This window comes from Oncorhynchus clarkii, chromosome 7, assembly GCF_045791955.1.
Source record: "Oncorhynchus clarkii lewisi isolate Uvic-CL-2024 chromosome 7, UVic_Ocla_1.0, whole genome shotgun sequence".
NCBI lineage: Eukaryota > Metazoa > Chordata > Actinopteri > Salmoniformes > Salmonidae > Oncorhynchus > Oncorhynchus clarkii.
This window is the reverse complement of record NC_092153.1, coordinates 7,545,270-7,568,320: the sequence shown is the minus strand read 5'-3', so window position 1 is coordinate 7,568,320 and position 23,051 is coordinate 7,545,270. Positions and strand designations below refer to the sequence as shown.

The window sequence follows — 23,051 nt, the reverse complement described above, 5'->3', positions numbered from 1 at the left end:
TAAACAGTTGTGTGTTTCTCAGTCATCAGATCTCAACCCAATTGAACACTTACGAGAGATTCTGGATCAGCGTTAAAAACCATCAACAAAACGCCAAATTATGGAATTTCTCGTGGAGGAATAGTGTCACATCCCTCCAATAGAGTAACAGATACTTGAATAATCTATGGCATGGCACATTGAAGCTGTTCTGGAGGCTCGTGTTCCCTATGTTGGTGTTTCCTTCATTTTGGCAGTTACCTGTATGTATGCTGAATAAAGGTCTTATTCCAGATTGAAGAACTCAAATGTATTTAACTTTCCCTTGGGGCCTGGGCCAGTCATGATCGTGCAACCCTTGAGCCGTCCAGACAAATCTCTCGAGACTTTAACAGCGGAAGGGGATTCTCAAATGACAAGTCATGTGATCTGTTGCTGACAAAAAAAAACAACTGAAACCGACGGTCTTTCGGCATTTGAAGACTCACACATCTGTCGGGGATCGATCTGATAGCTAACATGCAGAACGCCATTAATTCCGTAAAAGGCACGGCCCTTGGTGTAGCCGAGTTTTTTACTCCAGTGCTGAAGGTAAGCTATATTAGCTGTATCGCTAGCTACTGTAGATTGCTATCACTCAGCAGTGATGTGTAAGATGCTAACATGCTAGCATACTTTATCGGGAAGTCTTCTCAAGTGCTCTCAACATGTATTATGTAGCTACAATTCGTTGTTTACAGTCCTATTGCAGTGTATAATCTCGGTTTATGAAATATTTAGAGGGTTCATGGCGTTGATGACTGTCTTGTCAATGTAGCTAACGTTAGCTTCGCATGATTTCAGTTATCACATTTGAGAAATGTGACAGTCAATGTTTAAGCAATTAAGAATGGAATGTCTAACCTCTGTAATGAAATTGTTTGCAGGCAGTCACACACGTTAAATATACCAAACTGCCAACTCAATAATAATATTACTTCATTATTTTGTCTGATAGGAATCCAAATTCAAGGAGACAGGAGTTATCACTCCAGAAGAGGTGAGGAAGTTGTCTTTGGTATCATTTGTAACTGAGTCACGTAGAAAGCCCAACAAGTCACACGTATGTAGGCTTTCATCATTTGGGAAAATAAGTGCAACTGAAAGCGATTTGGAGAAGTAGGTCACAATTCCAAAAAGCTCCTTTCCCCCAACCCACAGAGTAATTGTCATCTGACTGAACTATTACAACTTCCTATTAAATCTCTATTTTCTCTCCATTAGTTTGTAGCTGCTGGAGATCACCTTGTTCATCACTGCCCCACATGGAAATGGTGAGTGTCCATTGGAGTAAGATTGATACTCAATATTGTACACGCTACCCCAGGACATGGGTTGGCTCCATCCAAGTCAATTCTGAAATTGAATTACACTCTTATGAAGAAATGCCCATGTTCCGATGTTCAACTAACAGGAATTGAAATGGACTTTATCGCACCTCTAAGATATTGTAGTCAGCTAAATTGCACTTAATTTCTCCAATCTAATTCATCTGATATGAGCATGTAATTATTATGGATGGATGTTATGCTGTCTCCAAATATAGCATCAAATACAGTATGATGTTTTGACAGCACAGTAGTCCCAGATGTCACATCATGTTTATTCCATCCAGGGTGTCTGGGGAAGAGGAGAAGGTGAAGCCGTATTTACCCAAGGATAAGCAGTTCCTATTGACTCGCAATGGTAAGAACTGTGTGAACTCAAATCAAATGTTATTGGTCACATACACATGGTTAGCAGATGTTATGGGTCACATACACATGGTTAGCAGATGTTATTGCGAGTGTAGTGAAATGCTTGTGCTTCTAGTTCTAACAGTGCAGCAATATCTAACAAGTAATCTAACAATTCCACAACAACTACCTAATACACACAAACCTAAGTAAAGGAATGGAATAAGAATATATAGGTTTAAATATATGAATGAGCATTGGCCCGAGTGGCATAGACGAGATGCAATAAACGGTTTAAAATACAGTTTATACATATGAGATGAGTAATGCAAGATATGTAAACATTATTTAAGTGGCATTATTAAAGTGCCTAGTGGTTAGAGCGTTGGACTAGTCAGCTCGGTGGTTTGAACTTGCAATAAACGGTTTAAAATACAGTTTATACATATGAGATGAGTAATGCAAGATATGTAAACATTATTTAAGTGGCATTATTAAAGTGCCTAGTGGTTAGAGCGTTGGACTAGTCAGCTCGGGGGTTTGAACTTGCAACCTTCCGGTTACAAGGTACAAATCTGTCGTTCTGCCCCTGAACAGGCAGTTAACCCACTGTTCCTAGGCTGTCATTGAAAATAAGAATGTGTTCTTAACTGACTTTCCTAGTTAAATAAAGGTAAAATAAAAATTAAAGTGGCGCTTTCTCTACAATACTGTTACTTGTCCCTATTGTTGCTGTAGTAATGTATATTTTGTGTGTGTGCCTACAGTTCCCTGCTATAAGCGCTGTAAACAGATGGAGTATTGTGATGAACTGGAAGCCATCATAGAGGAGGATGACGGAGATGGAGGATGGGTTGACACCTACCACAACTCAGGTTGGACACTTTAGACATTTCCTGTGACAATGGTTCATTTTCTTGGGTCTTTTGTCAGGAATACATTATAAATAAAGTTAGCTTTTGGGTTTGTTTCTCAAGGAATGTTATATTTCAAATTGATATTTTAGGTATAGGGGGAGTTACAGAAGCTGTACGAGAAATCTCATTGGACAACAAGGTAAATATGATGGACCATTTACGTTTTGTTATTGAACCCTAGTAATCTGCATTGCTAATGAATGTTTCAAACTAACAACCTTAGATTAATACCATTGCAGAAGTCTTAAAATAGTTGTATTCCTTTGTTTTGAAAGGACATGAACATGAATGTGAAGTCTGGTGCTTGTGGGAACGGAGATGATGATGATGATGATGAAGACGAGGCAGCAGATATGGAAGGTGTCTACTCTCTACTCCTCAAGGAATATTCCAAAGACTTGTATAACTAAACCAAGATAGACCATAGCCCTTTGTTTCAAACGGGAACAAATTAGTCATAGTGGGCAGAGGCCAGCACGAGCTAGCGAGGTCCTAATTGGTGCGTTCTAGCACACATGTGCATATTTCCATTAGGGAACACCTACTCTGAAGTGCGTTTGTGCAATAACTCAACTTGCCTTTGCACTCCTAAACAACACAATTTTTAAAAACTTTGGCAACGGGTAAAGTATACAAAACTTCCCTGATTATGTTTGTAGCATATTTTAGTTTTGGGGACGGAAAATTGAATTGAGATCAAATGTTTAATCGACAAGAAATTAGCAGAATGTCGGCCAAAATCCATCTTGTTCCGTCTTCTCCCACTCCCGCCCGTTGGGCTTCCTTTCACTACCATATTTGGTAGTATGTGGAAACTCCAAGCGGATGCTTCACATTTCTACGTCCGGTGAAATATCTGTGTCATTGTTCTGTGGTTATACTTCACTAGTTGTGATGTTTGTTTTGTCCTATTCTTTTTGTATTTTTAACCCCTGCCCCCGCAGGAGGCCTTTTGGTAGGCCGTCATTGTAAATAAGAATTTGTTCTTAACTGACTTTCATAGTTAATTAAGTAATGTAATGGTTCAGTTTGTCTTGTTCTGTTCTTTCAGAGTATGAGGAGAGTGGACTACTGGAAACAGATGAGGTCAGAAGTTCACAGTATTGTTGTAACTTTTATTGTACATTGCTTCCGTTTCCAGGAAGTGTCTCTATTCCCCATTTTTCACTTCAGTTTTTTTTTCTTTCCCATATGTCTCTAGGCCACCCTGGACACCAGTAAAATGGTGGACTTGTCTAAATCCAAAACGGGAGAAGCTGGGAGCGATGACATCCTGCAGACTCGAACCTATGACCTCTACATCACATATGACAAATACTATCAGACTCCTCGACTCTGGCTGTTTGGATACGATGAGGTAACACACTTACTGTACATTGACTCTGTACCGGTACCCCCTGTATATAGCCTTGCTACTGTTATTTTATTGTTGCTCCTTAATTATTTATTTTATTTTTTACTTCAGTTTATTTTAGTAAATACTTTAACACATATTTTTGCAACTGCATTGTTGGTTAAGGGCTTGTAAGTAAGCATTCACTAAGGTCAAATCAAATCAAATCAAATTTTATTTGTCACATACACATGGTTAGCAGATGTTAATGCGAGTGTAGCGAAATGCTTGTGCTTCTAGTTCCGACAATGCAGTAATAACAAGTAATCTAACTAACAATTCCAAAACTACTGTCTTGTACACAGTGTAAGGGGAGGTCTACACCTGGTCTACACCTGTTGTATTCAGCGCATGTGACATTAAAATGTATTTGATTTGTAACCTAGCTCTCAGCAGTACAGAGTCAGCTTAGTGTAACTGGGTTTCTTGGGTAGACCAAAAAGTGCATCCCATGTGCACAGTAACAAAACATGTTGGCATTTAGATACAGCTGTGTGTCCTTTTGGATTGCATTGTGAATATTACTGAGGATGTAAATCCCAAGATGCGTTCTTACAGCTGAGGAAGAACGATGTCTTTGACTTACCTGGGAAACTGAGATCCTGGGTTCTACGTTCTGTTTACCATTTCCCCTCTCACTCCTACAGGACAGACAGCCCCTGACAGTGGATCAGATGTATGAAGATATCAGCCAGGATCATGTGAAGAAAACAGTCACCATCGAAAATCACCCCCACCTACCACCCCCAGCCATGTGCTCCGTGCATCCCTGCAGGTAAAAGCAAGAGATCATGAACATGCTTTCATTGACTCAAAGTCGGAGGAGTGCTGATATAGGATCAGGTCCCCCTTTCTATTCATTATAATCTAAAACTGATCCCACATCAGAACTCCTATTCTGAAAAACGTTGAGTACGGGCCCTGATCCGACTGTAATACTCATCGAGGGAGCGCTTATGGTCCTGTAAACTAATGTTGGCACTTCCTGTTTTCCAGACATGCTGAAGTGATGAAAAGGATCATCGAGACGGTGGCGGAAGGGGGAGGAGAGCTTGGAGTTCATATGCATCCTTTAAGTGAATTGTCGTCTCAGATGAAGTCAAGTGTTTTTAATGCAGCTTGGTGATTTTAAGTGTATGTATCATTATGTAAGAGGGGCTATGTGATCTATGGAAAATAATGAATGACTTAGTTTCCACGGAGTTGTGTTAATTTCCAGGGAACGAGTTCATTATTCCTTTCATACCATGGCTATAATTTAACAAATGTGCTGCTTGAAATGTTTTCAACATCCACTGAAGTAGCTAGCAAGTTTACTAGATAACTACAGTAGTTGCCTTGGTAACCAAACAAAGAAACCGTCAGTCGTAGCTTGCTGTTATGAAAAATCCAATTCAATGTTTTCAATTCGACTTTTGCTTTCAAACGCAGCTCAAACACGGTAGAATTCAATGGCTATAGTTGAATTCTAACGTGCTGATATACTGTGCTTTTATAGTGAAAGGACTATTCAAAAATGCCATGGTATAATTAATTAAATGTAACCCGAGCTAAGATGAGTAGTAAATAGAAGTGATCTTGCTAATACTGTTTCTCTTCCATTCTTGCCTACACATTATTCCTTAACTTCATGTTTCAGGTATCTGTTGATTTTCTTGAAGTTTGTCCAGGCCGTCATCCCCACGATAGAATACGACTACACAAGGCACTTCACCATGTAGCTCCATCCTACAGAGGTGTAGGCTACTCTTGCAAACATCTTTGAGTGTAGGAGGAATCTGTCTTCTGGCTGGCAGCGTTAGTGGGGTATGGAATGTTATCTCTGGGAATGACTCTTGGAATATTCTGGGTACTCTGACCCTCTTGGCGTGGGAATAGGTTCAATCGCTGAGGGGTTGATGGGTGTGTACAGATGTTGGTAATGCTGTAATCCCAATGATGTAATGGCTTTATGTGGTGACCGATCTCGCAGTGTTTTTGTCTGGAAGATTCTCACTCTGTACTTGGCAAATGCCCAGCTCTGCCATTAACAACCATTCAAAGATGACTATATTTATTTTACATTAATTCACTGACAGACAGGCTTTCAAGTTTTCTCCATTTTGTTTTCATAACCACACCTTTTTTTTTACCATAGTAATGGTGCCACTAATGTCCTCTCAAATGTTACCAGTTAAATGTCGTTGAAAGAAATCTAACAAATGTTTTGTCCACATTATAGCTTTTTCAGTGTGATGCACTGTGCTGGACTAATGTTTGGACCTCTTTACTGTTTCAGACCCATGCCAGTTTGTCTTAATGGTAAAGTGTACATGGTCTTCTGGGCCCAGGACCATTGTTGGTTCCTGTAAGTGGGGTCGGCGGTTTCTTTGCCCAGCTCTTCTTTTTTTTCAAAATGTTTTGTTGACCCTGTTCCTAGTTCCACTGTCTCGTCCTGTAGAGATGACGTCATGATTGTGTCGTATGAATATGTGAGCGTTACCATTTTGTGTGATGACGCGCAAGGCTACCTGTATCACCAGATTATTCAAAGACACCGTATATCAGGAGTTTGACTGCGTCTTCTCTAATATAGAAAGATGTCAGTTCTGCACATTTGTCTAAGGGTCTGCACAGTGCATTCATTAACTATAGTACTCTTCTCTTAACAGTATGTATAACTCACTCATTAATGCTGAAATATAGACTGTAAAATGTCTGAGTAACTGACTCCAGAGTACTTGATCTTTTCCTGAGAATCAGCTGGACAGGTGTTGTGGCCCTTTATCTGTTGATCCTATAGACTCCTTATGTAACAGCTCAGTCTTAACACACTGAACATGTTAAAGTAATGTACATTTATAGCAATAAAAATCCCCAATATCATATGATGGATTGTATACATGATGCTGTTATAAACGACCTAACACATTATAAAGCACATATGGCATCTGAAATGATATTCTTTTCTCAGCAAATTGATAGCTAAATTAAAATGTATGCATGGTCTATGAATAGTTATGTCATGAGTTTGTAGCCAGACCAAATTCGTATTTTATTGAACCTTTTTTGACAGTTAGTCATTCTGAAACCAAGGTCTCTTTTACAGATGAGCCCTGCATACACATCAATATAAACATCAATAATAATGGCCAGAATCGGATTCATAAAATGTAATAACTTTGGTAAGTATACCAGCGTGTGTGCCTCATTTTTTAAAATACACTTATTTTGTTGCCTTAGACGAACCCCCTCTTGGCTCTCATTTAATTGGCCGAAGGTTCTGTCGTCATTTTACTGCGACGCACAATATTTTCACTTGGTTTTCCATATTGCTGTCAGATCAAATCTAGCGACAGTGGTGCGTGGAGGTCATGTTATGGTGTGCTTTTTTGGGTTGACATGTCTCAACTATATCCCACGATCTTACTTTGTGTTTATGGATTCTTCTCTAATCTCCGACCTTCTGAGCCTTTCTTAACTGCGTTTTTGATGGGACCTGATAAAAACCTTACTGAAACAGAGGTAAGTGGAAGGACGAGCATTAGCTTCTTGTTCGTTGTGCAAAAAGCAACTACATTTAGCCAGCTAATCCTACAAAATAATGTGAATATTTGTAACGTTAATGCAATCATGCAATGGTATTTTTTTTTTTTACATTTCTTTATCATCAATATAACGTTACAACCAAGAGAACCGTTGGCTCTTCTGTAACTTTATTTTACTAACATTGTTTCTGTGTCCTCGTGCTAATCCAGTTTGACTACAATCCTTGAAATATTTTCTTAATAGGACCACTAGCTCATGTGGTCTCAAATCCTTTGAAAAAAAAAGATCTCAAATCCGAAAATAATTGCTTTTCCTTTGTGGCACCAATGAAGAAAGGTAGCCTAGTTAACTAATATGGAGGTTACTTATTGCTTTGTAAGAGCTAAACTGGCTCAGCAACCTTGAATATTAGCCTTACATCACATTTTCGTCCATTGGAAGCGTTTATCTTTTTTGTCCTTAGAAGTGAATTACAATAACATGGCTGACTTTGTCTACATATCCTCTGTCCACAGCTTGTAAATGAAATCTACCCAATATGGACCTATTCCTACCTCGTGCTACTCTTCCCAGTCTTCCTAGCCACGGACTACCTGTGTTACAAGCCTGTGCTGATCCTGCAGGCGGTGAGCTTGGTAGTGACCTACTTTATGCTAGTGAAGGCCCAGGGCGTGCTGGCCATGCAGCTTCTGGAGTTGTTCTTTGGCCTCGCCACTGCCACAGACATAGCCTACTACTCTTACATCTACAGTGTGGTGGAGCCGGCCCAGTACCAGAGAGTCACTGGTTACTGTCGTAGTATTACGTTACTGGGCTCCGCTGCTGGCTCGCTGGCTGGGCAGCTGCTAGTGTCTGTGGCTCAGATCCCACTGCTCTACCTCTGTATTATCACATTGGTGTCGGCCGTCTTGGCCTTCGTGGCGCCCTGGTTTTTGCCCATGCCCAGCAAGAGCTTGTTCTTCCATAAGCGCCAGGGGACAGAGGGGGAGAAGCCGGTGCATCAGAACAGCAGGGTTCCCATGGATGAAGCAGAGGACCCTGAGAGCAAAGTACCTCTGAAGATTGATGAGGTCACCATGGTGAGCCTCTTTTTTTTTGGTGTGTGATGTTTTTATTGTTATTGGTAAGACAGGTCACTATGGCCTCTTTGAAAGACTGAGTAATGTTGTTGTTGAACCATGTTGTAGCTCTGTGAGTTAAAACCATTCATTGTTGTTTATTAATTGATGTCATGCAACTCTGCTGTCCCAAATTGAAAGACACTAGATTGACACCATTGAATGCTGTAATACTAGAGCATTTACAAAAAAGACTTTGAACTTAAACCTTGCTTCATCACTCACTTTCAGGAAGCAGTTTTTTTTTCAGAGCATTTGAGTCCGTTGATTCTTACGCAAGTTCTTACTCAACTCTGTGTACAATTTTCTTCACTCAGGTCGTGACGGCCAGTGATGGGGGTGGAGCTAGCAGTGGCTTAGTGGACGTGTTAAGGATCCTATGGGAAGACTTCCTGCAGTGCTACTCATGCCCTGCCCTCCTGGCTTGGTCGGTGTGGTGGGCCCTCTCTACGTGTGGCTACTTCCAGTTGGTCAACTATGTTCAGGCCCTGTGGGAGAAAGTCCTGCCTTCCCAGGAGTTTGAGATCTACAATGGATACGTGGAGACAGTCTCCACCTTGTTAGGTAAAGTTGATGATGAAGTACCGTTTCAGATGAGTTAGAACCTGAGAAGATACTACTTGAACTGATTACAGAATAGTCTTGCGTTACCATACTTCCAAGTCAGCCTGGAAGCAGAATCTAATCAAATAAGAATGCACATTTTAATTTCAATGCATGTTCTGTTTGTCTGCTGACTGATCACGCCCCTGGTGTCTATGCTTAGGTGCGTTAGCAGCCTTCGGGGTGGGCTCCATCAAGGTCTCCTGGGCAGTCTGGGGAGAGCTGGCTCTCTGCATCTTCTCAGTGGTCATGGCTGTGGCTGTGTACCTCATGGACACCATCAGGAACATCTGGGTGTGCTACACCTCCTATGTGGTCTTCAGAGCCACCTACATGCTGCTGATAACCATCGCTACGTGAGTAGGACAGACAGACATCCTGACCTACAGTACATGATATAACCATCGCTACGTGATTAGGACAGACAGACATCCTGACCTACAGTACATGATATAACCATCGCTACGTGATTAGGACAGACAGACATCCTGACCTACAGTACATGATATAACCATCGCTACGTGATTAGGACAGACATCCTGACCTACAGTACATGATATAACCATCGCTACGTGAGTAGGACAGACAGACATCCTGACCTACAGTACATGATATAACCATCGCTACGTGATTAGGACAGACCCTGACCTACAGTACATGATATAACCATTGCTACGTGATTAGGACAGACAGACATCCTGACCTACAGTACATGATATAACCATCGCTACGTGATTAGGACAGACATCCTGACCTACAGTACATGATATAACCATCGCTATGTGATTAGGACAGACAGACACCCTGACCTACAGTACATGATATAACCATCACTACGTGATTAGGACAGACACCCTGACCTACAGTACATGATATAACCATCGTTACGTGATTAGGACAGACATCCTGACCTACAGTACATGATATAACCATCGCTATGTGATTAGGACAGACAGACATCCTGACCTACAGTACATGATATAACCATCGCTACGTGATTAGGACAGACAGACATCCTGACCTACAGTACATGATATAACCATCGCTACGTGATTAGGACAGACATCCCCTGAAAACCATATGATGTCCAGGGACTTAAAGTTTGTTAGTAATGTTTTGACTCAATTGTATCATTGCTGTAGGCTTCTACTGTAGCTAGCTGTCTACCTATGACATATCTTAAATGTGTATTCAGTTTCATCTTTCTACTGTGTATTCAAACTCCACTTATGTTTTAAATTCTATTTCTAAAGACAATCGTTTGTGCTCCACCAGGTTTCAGATTGCTGCCAACCTGAGTATGCAGCGATATGCCTTAGTGTTTGGAGTGAACACTTTCATTGCCTTGCTGCTTCAGACTCTGCTTACTGTTGTTGTAGTGGACTCTGTCGGGCTGGGCCTGGACATTTTCCCTCAGGTAACTTGTCTAAAGACAATACTATCCATGATGTTTGGATGTAAAATATGTTTTGTTTTTAAAGAGTCGTATTACTGTTACAACACTGATGAAGCTTGATAAATATTTTCTCTCTCTCCGTCTCAGTTTCTCATATACGCCAGCTACTTCGCTGTGATCGCAGTGATCTTCCTCATGGCCGGGCTGTACAAGCTGATGTTGAGGAGAAGATCCCAGCCAGCGGCCCAGCCTCAGACTGATAGTGGAGAGACTGAGTCAGACTGCCTTAGCAGAGACTCTCCTCCCCTCAACGAGCTGCAGCAGATCACAGGGACATGACTACCTGTTTATGGTGCAGTACTACAAAGAGGAACACGTCAGGACCAGTGTTGGACCCAATTCCACTTAAACAATTCAGGATGATTTGAAATGGAATTGACCCCAACCGGGGTCATCACACCATGCAAGTGTGTTGTACGCTTTCGCTTGCTCAAGCACATGGTTCATGGATTGGGTGCAGGCCTAAAAACACTTGCAGAGTATAACATTTTAATGTTTCTATGATAGCCTTATGGGTTTAATGAAAATGTGTAGTTTGCCTATATTTAGGCTTTGTTTGTGATTTCCAATTATTTTGTCACTCAAGCTTTGTTTGTGGTGTATGTTGCATAATGGTCGTCGGCCTGCTATCTGATTTTCACACTTTAAATCCCTGTCTTAACTACCAAAGGCAGTCAATGAATAAACAATACATGTTACATTCTGAACTGCTAGAAATATGTTATGAATTGTTAGAGTTCAATTATTGCAAGAATAGCTTTTTATAAAATGTACCCACAAGCATCAAATCAAATGTCGCAAAGATTTCATTGATCAGCAATAGATTGTCAAGTGTCTTAAGATAAATATGGCCATCTAATATCTAGCTACTACGTGTTAACCATACATTCATGGGTCCAAAATGAAAAGCATATGTAAGTGATTGACATGGAGTTGGAGGCCATATTTACAGTATATTATTGTATTATATTCACTGACCTTGTATGTAGGTCTACTACTGAAGTGGTTCAACTAAACTGTATTAATACAAATTAGTTTCTTCTTTTACTATCGGTACAAATCCCAGTAGTTGAAAGGCTGAGCGCTGTAGCAGATGACTGAAGGGGATGATTATGTACTGAGAGATGATTCAGTGTTGTCTGGTGGTCACTGAAAGACCAAAAGCACCTACAGTACATGTTCTAACTTACCGGTTACACAACGTGCTGCCTCTGTTACAAGAGCATCCCCTAAAATAGTCAAAAGATTAGCCTCGTTCTGTTTTCTTCAGTCATAATGAGAACCTTGTCATCTTCAGTCATGTTGGTAACATATATTTATAGTAGGCGTTTTACGGATCAATTCATGTTTATTTTATATTTTTACAATATGTTCATTTTGACTTCACAGTCACTACATTCTCACTACATTCTCTCTTCAGTCTTCCCTGTTTTTGTTCTTATGTGTAATGTTTTTCAATAAACCAATAGTTTTGTAGTATAAAATGTTTACAAATGTGGGACATTTGTTTCTTCTTTCTGAATACAAACATTTGTGCTCACGTCGCCCAGCATGCATCATAATATCAGTATGTATTTAAAACAACTCAAGTGTTGAGAGTTTGAAGCAACCTGATGCTTTTATTCTGGTTACATAAATGTAAAAATGTAGCTTCTAATCCAGATACTGGATTTTTATTCACATTTAATATTTTCATTGCAATTACCATGTCTTTGTAATTAGTACTGTAACTACCTAGTAATTAATGCTGTAACTACCTAGTAATTAATACTGTAACTACCTAGTCATTCATACTGTAACTACCTAGTCATTCATACTGTAACTACCTAGTCATTCATACTGTAACTACATAGACATTCATACTGTAACTACCTAGTCATTCATACTGTAACTACCTAGTCATTCATACTGTAACTACCTAGTCATTCATACTGTAACTACCTAGTCATTCATACTGTAACTACATAGACATTCATACTGTAACTACCTAGTCATTCATACTGTAACTACCTAGTCATTCATACTGTAACTACCTATTCATTCATACTGTAACTACCTAGTCATTCATACTGTAACTACCTAGTCATTCATACTGTAACTACCTATTCATTCATACTGTAACTACCTAGTCATTCATACTGTAACTACCTATTCATTCATACTGTAACTACCTAGTCATTCATACTGTAACTACCTAGTCATTCATACTGTAACTACCTATTCATTCATACTGTAACTACCTAGTCATTCATACTGTAACTACCTATTCATTCATACTGTAACTACCTAGTCATTCATACTGTAACTACCTAGTCATTCATACTGTAACTACCTATTCATTCATACTGTAACTACCTAGTCATTCATACTGTAACTACCTAGTCATTCATACTGTAACTACCTAGTCATTCATACTGTAACTACCTATTCATTCATACTGTAACTACCTAGTCAGTCATACTGTAACTACCTAGTCATTCATACTGTAACTACCTATTCATTCATACTGTAACAAAGTGCTTCCTTATTAACGTTCAATTAGCCATTTCAGAAGGAAGAACCGGGTGATTTATTTCAAGCAAATATATTTGATTTATTTGTTTGTTTTTTAAACATTCCTAAATTCTTAAATTAAACACATTCTCTTTGGTAAACAAGCACATTGACAACAGTCAGAACTGAAGCTGTCGTTGCAGAGTATCAGGAAAAGCCACAAAGTAAGATGAAATGTGACTTGTCACAAAAAGGCCTGAGGTTCACAAAGTACAGAAGAGAATAAGGAGATACCATCTAGAGAACACTTCTCCCAGCCAGACGGAGAGGCTGAATAAGGAGATACCATCTAGAGAACACTTCTCCCAGCCAGACGGAGAGGCTGAATAAGGAGATACCATCTAGAGAACACTTCTCCCAGCCAGACGGAGAGGCTGAATAAGGAGATACCATCTAGAGAACACTTCTCCCAGCCAGACGGAGAGGCTGAATAAGGAGATACCATCTAGAGAACATTTCTCCCAGCCAGACGGAGAGGCTGAATAAGGAGATACCATCTAGAGAACACTTCTCCCAGCCAGACGGAGAGGCTGAATAAGGAGATACCATCTAGAGAACACTTCTCCCAGCCAGACGGAGAGGCTGAATAACGAGATACCATCTAGAGAACACTTCTCCCAGCCAGACGGAGAGGCTGAATAACGAGATACCATCTAGAGAACACTTCTCACAGCCAGACGGAGAGGCTGAATAAGGAGATACCATCTAGAGAACACTTCTCCCAGTCAGACGGAGAGGCTGAATAAGGAGATACCATCTAGAGAACACTTCTCCCAGCCAGACGGAGAGGCTGAATAAGGAGATACCATCTAGAGAACACTTCTCCCAGCCAGACGGAGAGGCTGGACACCTGAACAACATATATAAATAGGTAGAAACATTCCTTGATCTACATCTGAATATAAACTATATTTATAAAATCAACACAACCTCTTCTAGTGTTTTATAACCTACACTAGGTGAGGTCCAATACTCCAGTCCCTATGGTAACATTACCACTATAATGGCCACAAAGTGAATCCAATGAGATAATATGTAGTTTCTACTTCACACATTCAACAGTCCAGTATGGAAGCTATGGATAGGGCTACTCGTCTTCCTCATTGTCCTCAGACTCTGTAGACGAAAGAAAGAGATGACCGATGTTACCAGTCAGTGACTGCTGTTATAACACATGTTATAACCACTTAAGATAGACTCCATAGCCATTCTGTATCACGGGTTATCACTAGGGATGCCGGGTTGGAAGATTGTGTGGGGATGTGTGTAGCGCTCACCTGCTGTGATGGAGTGGTTGAGTTGGGCCAGCATCCTCAGCATGAATGAGGCAGGTACAGTGATGGTGTTCCTGGTCTCCTCCAGCATCAGTTCATTACGGAAGGTCACCTACAGGACACACAGAGCACCAGGTATCAGGAGATCAGAGGTTCCAATGGCTTCATCAATGTCACTATGATGAGAGCCTTTCTGTCCTCCTTACACCTTTTTGATTGTAAAGCACACAAATCAGTGGAGGCTGCTGAGGGGAGGACGGCTCCTAATAATGGCTGGAACGGAGCGACTGGAATGGCATCAAACACATAGTAACCATGTGTTTGCAGTATTTTATACCGTTCCACCTACTCCACTCCAGCCATTACCACGAGCCCATCCTCCCCAATTAAGGTGCCACCAACCTCCTGTGACATGAATGTTTTTATAATGTCACACCTCTTCAGCGAGTACTCTGTTGAATGATGGGGATTCCTCCATCGGTGACCAGATCTTGATGTTGGAATCTATCCCTGATGTGGCTAACACTGGAATGAACAGAAAAATGAACAAATGAATAAACGGGTAACTGCCAAAATAAAGGAAACTCCAACATAAAGTGTCTTAATGGGGCGTTGTGTCACAACAAGCCAGAACAGCTTCAAAGCACCTTGGCATAGATTCTACAAGTGTCTGGAATTCTATTGGAGGGATGCGACACCATTCTTTCAAAAGAAATTCCATCATTTGGCGTTTTGTTGATGGTGGTGGAAAACGCAGTCTCAAGCGCCGCGCCAGAATCTCCAATAGTGTTCAATTGGATTGAGATCTGGTGACTGAGACGGCCATGGCATATGTTTTACATCGTTTTCATGCTCATCTAACCATTCAGTGACCTCTCGTGCCCTGTGGATGGGGGCATTGTCATCCTACAGGGGCATAGCCAGGTTGGCCCAAAATGATGGCCTGCCCAGCATATTTATACATCATCCTAAGCATGATGGGATATTAATTGCTTATTTTGGCAGTTACAGTGTATTCGGAAAGTATTCAGACCCCTTCACTTTTTCCACATTTTGTTCCGTTACAGCCTTATTCTAAAATTGTATATATCTGTTATTTTACCAGGTAAGTTGACTGATAACACGTTCTCATTTGCAGCAACGACCTGGGGAATAGTTACAGGGGAGAGGAGGGAGATGAATGAGCCAATTGTAAACTGGGCATTATTAGGTTACCGTGATGGTTTGAGGGCCAGATTGGAATTTAGCCAGGGCACCAGGGTTAACACCCCGAGTCTTACAATAAGTGCCATGGGATCTTTAATGACCTCAGAGTCAGGACAGTACACAGGGCAGTGTCCCCAATCACTGCCATGGGGAATTGGGACATTTTTTTTAGACCGGAGGAAAGAGTGCCTCCTACTGGCCCTCCAACACCACTTCCAGCAGCATCTGGTCTCCCATCCAGGAACTGACCAGGACCAACCCTGCTTAGCTTCAGAAGCAAGCCAGCAGTGGTGGTATGCTGCTGGCAAAATAAATGAATTCAATTATAAATGTTTGCAAATGTATTACAAATAAAAAAAAGAAATATCTTATTTACATAAGTATTCAGAGCCTTTGCTGTGAGTCCCTTTGCTATGCATCCTGTTTCCATTGATCATCCTTCAGATGTTTCTACAACTTCATTGGATTCCACCTGTGGTCAATTGATTGGACATGATTTGGAAAGGCACACACCTGTCTATATAAAGTCCCATGGTTGACAGTGCATGTCAGAGAAAAAAACCAAGCCATGAGGTTGAAGGAATTGTCTGTAGAGCTCTGAGACAGGATTGTGTCGAGGCACAGAACTGGGGAAGGGTACCAAAACATTTCTGCAGCATTGAAGGTCCCCAAGAACACAGTGGCCTCCATCATTCTTAAATGGAAGAAGTTTGGAACAACCAAGACTCTTCCTAGAGCTGGCCGCCCGACCAAACTGAGCAATCGGGGGAGAAGGGACTTGATCAGGGAGGTGACCAAGAATCCTCTGTGGAGATGGGAGAACCTTCCAGAAAAACAACCATCTCTGCAGAATTCCACCAATCAGACCTTTATGGTAGAGTGGCAGACGGAAGCCACTCCTCAGTAAAAGGCACATGACAGCCCACTTGGAGTTTGCCAAAAGGCACCTAAAGACTCTCAGACCATGAGAAACAAGATTCTCTGGTCTGATGAAACCAAGATTGAACTCTTTGGCCTGAATGTAAAGCGTCACGTCTGGAGGAAACTAGGCACCGCTCATCACCTGGCCAATACCATCCCTACGGTGAAGCATGGTGGTGGCTACATCATGCTGTGGAGATGTTTTTCAGCACCAGGGACTGGGAGACTAGTAAGGATCGAGGCAAAGATGAACGGAGCAAAGTACAGAGAGATCCTTGATGAAAACCTACTCCAGAGCTCAGGACCTCAGACTGGGAAGAATGTTCACCTTCCAACAGGACAACGACCCTAAGCACACAGCCAGAACAACGCAGGAGTGGCTTTGGGACAAGTCTCTGAATGTCTTTGAGTGTCCCAGTCAGAGCCAGGACTCGAACCCGATAGAACATCTCTGAAGAGACCTGAAAATAGCTGTACAGCAATGCTCCCCATCCAACCTGACAGAGCTTGAGAGGATCAGCAGAGAAGAATGGGAGAAACTCCTCAAATACAGGTGTGCCAAGCTTGTAGCGTCATTCCCAAGAAGCCTCGAGGCTGTAATCATTGCCAAAGGTGCTTCAACAAAGTACTGAGTAAAGGGTCTGAATACTTATGTAAATGTGATATTTCTGTTTTTTTTTATTATTATATATATTTGCCTCCCCAAAAAATGGGGTACTGTGTGTAGATTGACAACGAAAAAAACTAATTGAATCCATTTTAGAATAAGACTGTAAAGTAACAAAATGTGGAAAAGGTGAAGAGGTCTGAATACTTTCTGAATGCACCGTACCTGTAAAGTCACAGCCTTCAAGCCTTTGACTTGTAAGAGCCAGACTGGGTGTTCACTAAAACCACCTTCAGTGTGAGACTGTCAGAAGCAGTGAACTCACGTGGTTCGTAGGGGTGTGGCTGCAGACAGTTGATAACATGCTGGTCTGCCTCCAGCAGCATTAGGTGTTCCCCTGTCTCTCTGTCCCAGATGAAGATATGACCACAGTCTGAGCCGCTCAGCACAAACTGGTCACCCCAGAAACAACACTGATTGGTCTATAAACAACAACAACAACAAAAGCTTAAATGAGTATTCCACATAGCTACTTCGCAATACCTAAAGCACTGCATGTTAAATATAGCTGACAAGAAGTTGAAGCCGTTATCACCACATATTGCCCAAGGTCCCCCTCTGGTGGACTAAATCATGACTTCAAGCTTGTCTTAATCCTCAGTACTGTTCTACTGTACTGTACCATAGTCCTGGAATTACGGTGGCCCTTGTAGACCTTTTCTACTGATTGCGTCCCGATACGGCGGGTCTCGCAATCCGCCAACTCCTTCTTCTCTTTCCGCCGCCGAAAAATCTCCTGGATCCGCGCAGCAGCAGAGCGCCTTTCGGAAGGATATACAACATGTCTGTAGAGTCATTAAATCCAATCAAAGTCAAGCCACGTGAGAAGTGTAACTTCTGTACCGCAGGTTTGATTGAATGCACTGAGCAACGGGGAAACGCCCAACATCAGCATGCTAGTTCCAACTGTTCTATCAACGTTATTTAAGCTACTGATCTGACACATCTATTGTTAGTGAAGAAGAACTCATTCTTAGTTGTTGTTGCCATGGCAAATAATTACCTGAGTACTCTTTCCCCTAATTCTGATCCTCTCAAATTAAATCTATGGAAGGAAGGAAGGGAACAAGACATCCACTTTAACAGCCAGACATGACTGTAGTAGTTCAATGATTAACTGTGTAGACCAGCTATGCTTCAGTCAATGCAATCATAGTACCATACCTTTGCATCCATTCCCCAGGGGGCTGTGGTGTGGGCTCCTCTCCCACGCCCTCCACCTCCGACTGGCTGAGGGATGAGATCTGCCTGGTGTCGGACACCTGCTCTGGGCTCCTGATCCGCGGGGGTTCCCCCTGGTCGCTGGCGCCACCGCTGGAGAAGTCCAGTTGGATGGTGCTGCTGGTGGTGCCCTGGTCGCTGTATGTTAGACTCAGGACTGGTTCCCCAGGAGATGGTTGGAGACTTCCTGTCCCCATGCCACTCCTACGGCTCCTCGGGCTCTCCATGGAGGAGGAGAAGCTGGCTGTTGATGTTGGTTGAGACGGGGCTGGATTCCCTAGCACCACAGCCTCCTGGTGAAGCCCACTACCTTGTGGAGCTGCTGCAGGGTCTACCCTGGGTCGTGGCTGTGGACGGGCTCCTCTGTTGTTCTGGGCCTCGCTGGCGTCCTCAAACCAGCGTGACAACATGTCTGACATCCTCTGCATCAGAGACACTCCAGGCCTGGACTCTCCTACAGGAGGAAGAGGGTTCAAAACCCATCATATTACTCATAGACAGTGATGTGAAAGTTTACATCATCTAATAATATCATGCTTATGTATAATTGTATTGTGTTAATCTATGCAATATATATATTTTAATGTAACCTTTATTTAACTAGGCAAGTCAGTTAAGAACAAATTCTTCTCTTAGACCACTGCACCACCTGGGAGCAATAGGACCAAGTGAGAGTGCACTTCTGTCATCGATAGCACACGTGTTGTGTCAGCTGTGTGTTTAGGTGAGTGGGGACTTAGTGGGGCGAGGAGCTTCTCTTACCGTCCCTCTCCCTCTCGCTCTCTGGCCGTGACAGGGGTCCAGTGTCTGACCAGTCTCCTCTCAGACGCAGACGCTTCTGCTGAGTCTCCTTCTGCTAGGAGAGAAACACAGTGACATTTCACCAGTCACAGCAGAGCACGGGCACAGGCCTGACCAAAATAACCGCCCTTTCCCTATGGCTGAGACCCCCCACTCCCCTCCTCTTCCCTCCACTGGGGGCTCACATTCCCAGCCCTCACTGCCAGGTGTCTTAGGCTCTGGCAGGCGATACCAGGTGTCTCATACACAAGAAGGAGGGGGACAGGGAGGTTTATCTTAGTGCACATAGGTTACACTAGTTCCGTGGTGTTTGTACAGGAACGGTGACGTTACCTGGTGTTGTATGTATCGAGTTCTGTACAAAATATGCTGCCTCACCCAGCAGATTACCCAGAAGCCCTCTGGCTTATGTGTTCAGCAGCTGTGTGTGTGAGAACACAGCTCAAATGCCTTTCCCAGAACAGATTCAGACAGCAGACCGTTATCTATTGGTGAGGCAAAAATAGCCCAGAGATGGGACAACACATCACCCCCTCTTGTCAACACACACACACACACACACACACACACACAGCATGTCATGTGGTAGAAGCTTCCAGAAACTGGTGTGAGCGCACAGATGTTGTGTAAACTTGAATCCAGTCTTTCGTACTGTGATACACAGTAAGTGAGAGGAATGTTCTCACCTTATTATCCTGTGACGGTCCCTTCAGCTCGCGTCCCTTGTCATCTTTAGGGTCAAACAGGTAGAGATAGTCTGAGGCATAGCTGGCTAGCACCTCCCTGCCGTCCCTACTGTAGGCCAATGAGGTTACGCGACATGACTTGTTGAGCAGGTGCCTCGGTACAAACCTCGCACACATTCCTGCCACCCCGCTTCCTGTCTGGAAACCTGCAGAGTGGATGAGATGTATATAGGAAATTATTATTTTCCATACAGACCTTCAGAAGAAAATGTTATTCTCACCACTGAGCCCAAAGACAATCAAACAGTGATTAACTATGTTATGTACTGTGGTAGTGGGATTCCTTCAAGACTACTGACATTGATAGAATTATTAGTTCATTTTTAGTTATCTGATTGCCTTGAGTTAATAATAAATATTATTATTATCTGGTCGGTGCTTGATTATATTTGTCCTGTTTCACACATGAACATTCTACACGTGCGAATTGGAAATGTGTTTTTAGCATATCCCAAGTCCCCCTGAGACACCCTCAGAGTGGTCACAGCCAGGGACTGCCATTATCAACAGTGACCCTGGAGCTATTAGGGTTAAGTACCTTGCTCAAGGCCATGTCAACAAATGTTTTATCTTATCGGCTCTGGATTCAAACTAGAAACCTTTCTGTTATTGGCCAAACGCTCTAAACGCTAGGCTACCTGTAGCCGCCGTTGAGGTTGTGCTTACCTGTTGCTATGGTACCCAGCATTCTCCTGTCATAGATACGGACTGAGCTGTCAGAGCAGCCAGTAGCCAGATAGAAGGATTCCACAGGGGATATGGCTATGGATGTTACTGCTCGCCGACAGTCAATCAGGATGTCCTGGTAAATAAGAAAGTTCACGATATCTTCATTAAGGGAACTCTGACATCGGTTGTTTGAGTAGTAGGTAAAACTGCTGGTAAACATGGTGGCGAAAAGTCGTTAGTAAAAACAAGTTGCCTTTATACATATGTAACTACACAATAAAACTGTAGTAATAACATCATAGTTACATAAGAAATGTTCATTTGCCTGTAATAGAGTTTAGCTGTACTATCATAACGCAAACCTACCTTTTTACAGTTAGTTTGCCAGCAGCCAGGAGAAACTCGGACATCAAACCACCGGATTGTTCCATCCTCTCCACAGGACAGGAAAGAATGAGGGTCACTAGGTACCGTCAATATCTACCAATAGAAATAGACAGGTTTTAGAATAGATCCAGAACCTGCTCTGATTGGGCCGTCGAACAGAATTAGAATTCCTGTCTACTGATAGACAGGGGGCTTTAGAATAGATCCAGAACCTGCTCTGATTGGGCCGTCGAACAGAATTAGAATTCCTGTCTACTGATAGACAGGGGGCTTTAGAATAGATCCAGAACCTGCTCTGATTGGGCCATCGAACATAATTAGAATTCCTGTCTACTGATAGACAGGGGGCTTTAGAATAGATCCAGAACCTGCTCTGATTGGGCCGTCGAACAGAATTAGAATTCCTGTCTACTGATAGACAGGGGGCTTTAGAATAGATGACTTTCACTGCAGCAACACACCAAGGATGTATTTATGGTCCACATACCATTCCTACCTTTCACAGCAATAACAGACGTTGAGGTAAATGTGATGGAGATGTGATAGATTGGATATATTAATCAACTTTCTTTATTGAATTACACTCCGATGGCGATAAGATTGAAATGCTGGATAACACAGACGCCCCCGCCCCCCTCACCTCGTAGGCGGCACCGTTATGACAGTGGTACTGCAACACAGGGTCCATGTTGGAACCCCTCTCTACGTTGGTGAGGAAGATCTTGCCGTCGGCTGCTGCAGACACGATCATCCTGTCGTTGGTTTGGGGCAGGAACTTGGCACTGAAGATATTGGATCGATGCCATGATGTAATGGATGCCTTGACCTGGAGAGTGGAAAAATAGCGGGGGGCTTTATATTGGCACATATATTGTCTCTCTGTCTCTTCTGCGTCAACAGGTTGAAGCATGTGCTGTACGGTGCCTCGATCATAAACAATGTTTTGGCACAAATATGATGCTTCTTACTTTCCGGCTATATGGGTTCGTGATGACCAGTTTGTCATCGTCTGATCCAGATAAGATGTATTCTCCTGTGTCGTTCCAGCATATCGTATTGACCTGTCATGAAAAACAATAACAGCTTGAAAAACACTGGATGATATCATGCAATTGTCACACTGCACTTACACTGTTAATCACTTCTGTAAGGCATGTTGGTACTTACAGAGCCCTCATGTACATCAAGAGTGGCTTCAAGTTTCAGCCTTTGAACAAACTCTTCTCTTCCTACAGGAAATCATTATGATAACGTAAGAACAGTTTTAGGTATCCCATAAGGTAGTCCCTTTCACAAAATTATTATTTTAGCCAACACAAATGTTTAAATACAATAAGTAGTCTTTGTAAAGTATGAATTGATATAAAACACTGCTAATAAAAGAACAGTGTGTCTTAGATCAATTCCTAGCGCAAGGCAGTAGGCTGTTGTAAAACATGTTACTAACACACTGACACATACAGTACAATGACAATAAAGTAGTATATAGATCATTTGTACATAACATATTTAATGAAAACGTTTGTCTCACCTAAGTAGTTACTCCTTGTAAAGTTGTTTATTTTGTTGGAACCGATGGTGCGTTTCCTAATATCCCAAATGAGATTGTTGGTACAGGGCATGGTGTCGAAACACTGTCCGCCTCACAAACAACACACTTTATGCAAGTATTACTGAAATATCTCCACGGAAAAAGTTTAAGTCATGGTGTCTTAAAATTTAGGCTACAAAATATTATTTTTCTGGACTTCAGTCGCTTCTGGAGTTCAGTCGCTACAATTGTTTATATTTGGTATCGTCGTCTGGCTGGCAGACTTTCTCGGATGAACAAATCTATAGAACACTGAAAGGTTTCACGTTGGTCTCTCGTGAAGAAGGTCGTGCTGATGGTATGTGG

General features: G+C 42.2%; 3 protein-coding genes across 6 annotated transcripts; 2 read left to right on the top strand and 1 right to left on the bottom strand.

The window, feature by feature from the left end:
• The first annotated feature begins 369 nt into the window (after positions 1-369).
• On the top strand, positions 370-6,926 carry LOC139412821 (ubiquitin-like-conjugating enzyme ATG3). Its single transcript, XM_071159551.1, has 12 exons — positions 370-570; positions 977-1,018; positions 1,243-1,292; positions 1,634-1,704; positions 2,462-2,569; positions 2,701-2,750; positions 2,887-2,971; positions 3,663-3,697; positions 3,813-3,968; positions 4,652-4,779; positions 5,001-5,069; positions 5,644-6,926. The coding sequence occupies exons 1-12, from the start codon at positions 499-501 to the stop codon at positions 5,723-5,725; spliced, it is 948 nt and encodes a 315-aa protein (XP_071015652.1). The 5' UTR covers positions 370-498; the 3' UTR covers positions 5,726-6,926.
• A 403-nt stretch (positions 6,927-7,329) lies between these two features.
• Positions 7,330-11,738, top strand: LOC139414069 (thiamine transporter 1-like). Its single transcript, XM_071161949.1, has 6 exons — positions 7,330-7,508; positions 8,048-8,611; positions 8,968-9,214; positions 9,417-9,609; positions 10,529-10,670; positions 10,797-11,738. Exons 1-6 carry the CDS (start codon positions 7,386-7,388, stop codon positions 10,986-10,988), a joined length of 1,461 nt encoding a protein of 486 aa, XP_071018050.1. The 5' UTR covers positions 7,330-7,385; the 3' UTR covers positions 10,989-11,738.
• A 1,504-nt stretch (positions 11,739-13,242) lies between these two features.
• Positions 13,243-23,022, bottom strand: LOC139412819 (DDB1- and CUL4-associated factor 6-like). Of its 4 annotated transcripts, none has more exons than XM_071159548.1 (15): positions 22,686-23,022; positions 22,322-22,383; positions 22,123-22,215; positions 21,795-21,980; positions 21,134-21,247; positions 20,765-20,900; positions 20,039-20,244; positions 19,314-19,404; positions 18,495-19,005; positions 18,334-18,375; positions 17,953-18,115; positions 17,596-17,752; positions 14,973-15,061; positions 14,540-14,648; positions 13,243-14,378 (listed from the first exon to the last, which is right to left on the bottom strand). In XM_071159548.1, the coding sequence occupies exons 1-15, from the start codon at positions 22,774-22,776 to the stop codon at positions 14,350-14,352; spliced, it is 2,079 nt and encodes a 692-aa protein (XP_071015649.1). In that variant the 5' UTR covers positions 22,777-23,022; the 3' UTR covers positions 13,243-14,349. The 4 variants fall into 4 exon arrangements, with proteins under 4 accessions (XP_071015649.1, XP_071015648.1, XP_071015650.1 ...); XM_071159547.1 differs by having other exon boundaries at positions 19,314-19,407; positions 22,686-23,016; XM_071159549.1 differs by having other exon boundaries at positions 17,953-18,091; positions 19,314-19,407; positions 22,686-23,016.
• Between the last annotated feature and the right edge of the window lie 29 nt (positions 23,023-23,051).

Bases quoted from the DNA above. Each gene is read 5' to 3' on its own strand.
- LOC139412821 (XM_071159551.1), top strand. From the start codon at position 499: ATGCAGAACGCCATTAATTCCGTAAAAGGCACGGCCCTTGGTGTAGCC. The intron at 3,969-4,651 runs GTAACACACTTA...TCACTCCTACAG, and splicing joins GGCTGTTTGGATACGATGAG to GACAGACAGCCCCTGACAGT. The intron at 4,780-5,000 runs GTAAAAGCAAGA...CCTGTTTTCCAG, and splicing joins TGCTCCGTGCATCCCTGCAG to ACATGCTGAAGTGATGAAAA.
- LOC139412819 (XM_071159547.1), bottom strand. From the start codon at position 22,776: ATGCCCTGTACCAACAATCTCATTTGGGATATTAGGAAACGCACCATC. The intron at 21,981-22,122 runs GTAAGAAGCATC...TCCACTCTCCAG, and splicing joins CGAACCCATATAGCCGGAAA to GTCAAGGCATCCATTACATC. The intron at 19,408-20,038 runs GTGAGAACATTC...TTTCTCTCCTAG, and splicing joins GACCGTCACAGGATAATAAG to CAGAAGGAGACTCAGCAGAA.
- LOC139414069 (XM_071161949.1), top strand. From the start codon at position 7,386: ATGTCTCAACTATATCCCACGATCTTACTTTGTGTTTATGGATTCTTC. The intron at 7,509-8,047 runs GTAAGTGGAAGG...CTCTGTCCACAG, and splicing joins AAAACCTTACTGAAACAGAG to CTTGTAAATGAAATCTACCC. The intron at 8,612-8,967 runs GTGAGCCTCTTT...TTCTTCACTCAG, and splicing joins AGATTGATGAGGTCACCATG to GTCGTGACGGCCAGTGATGG.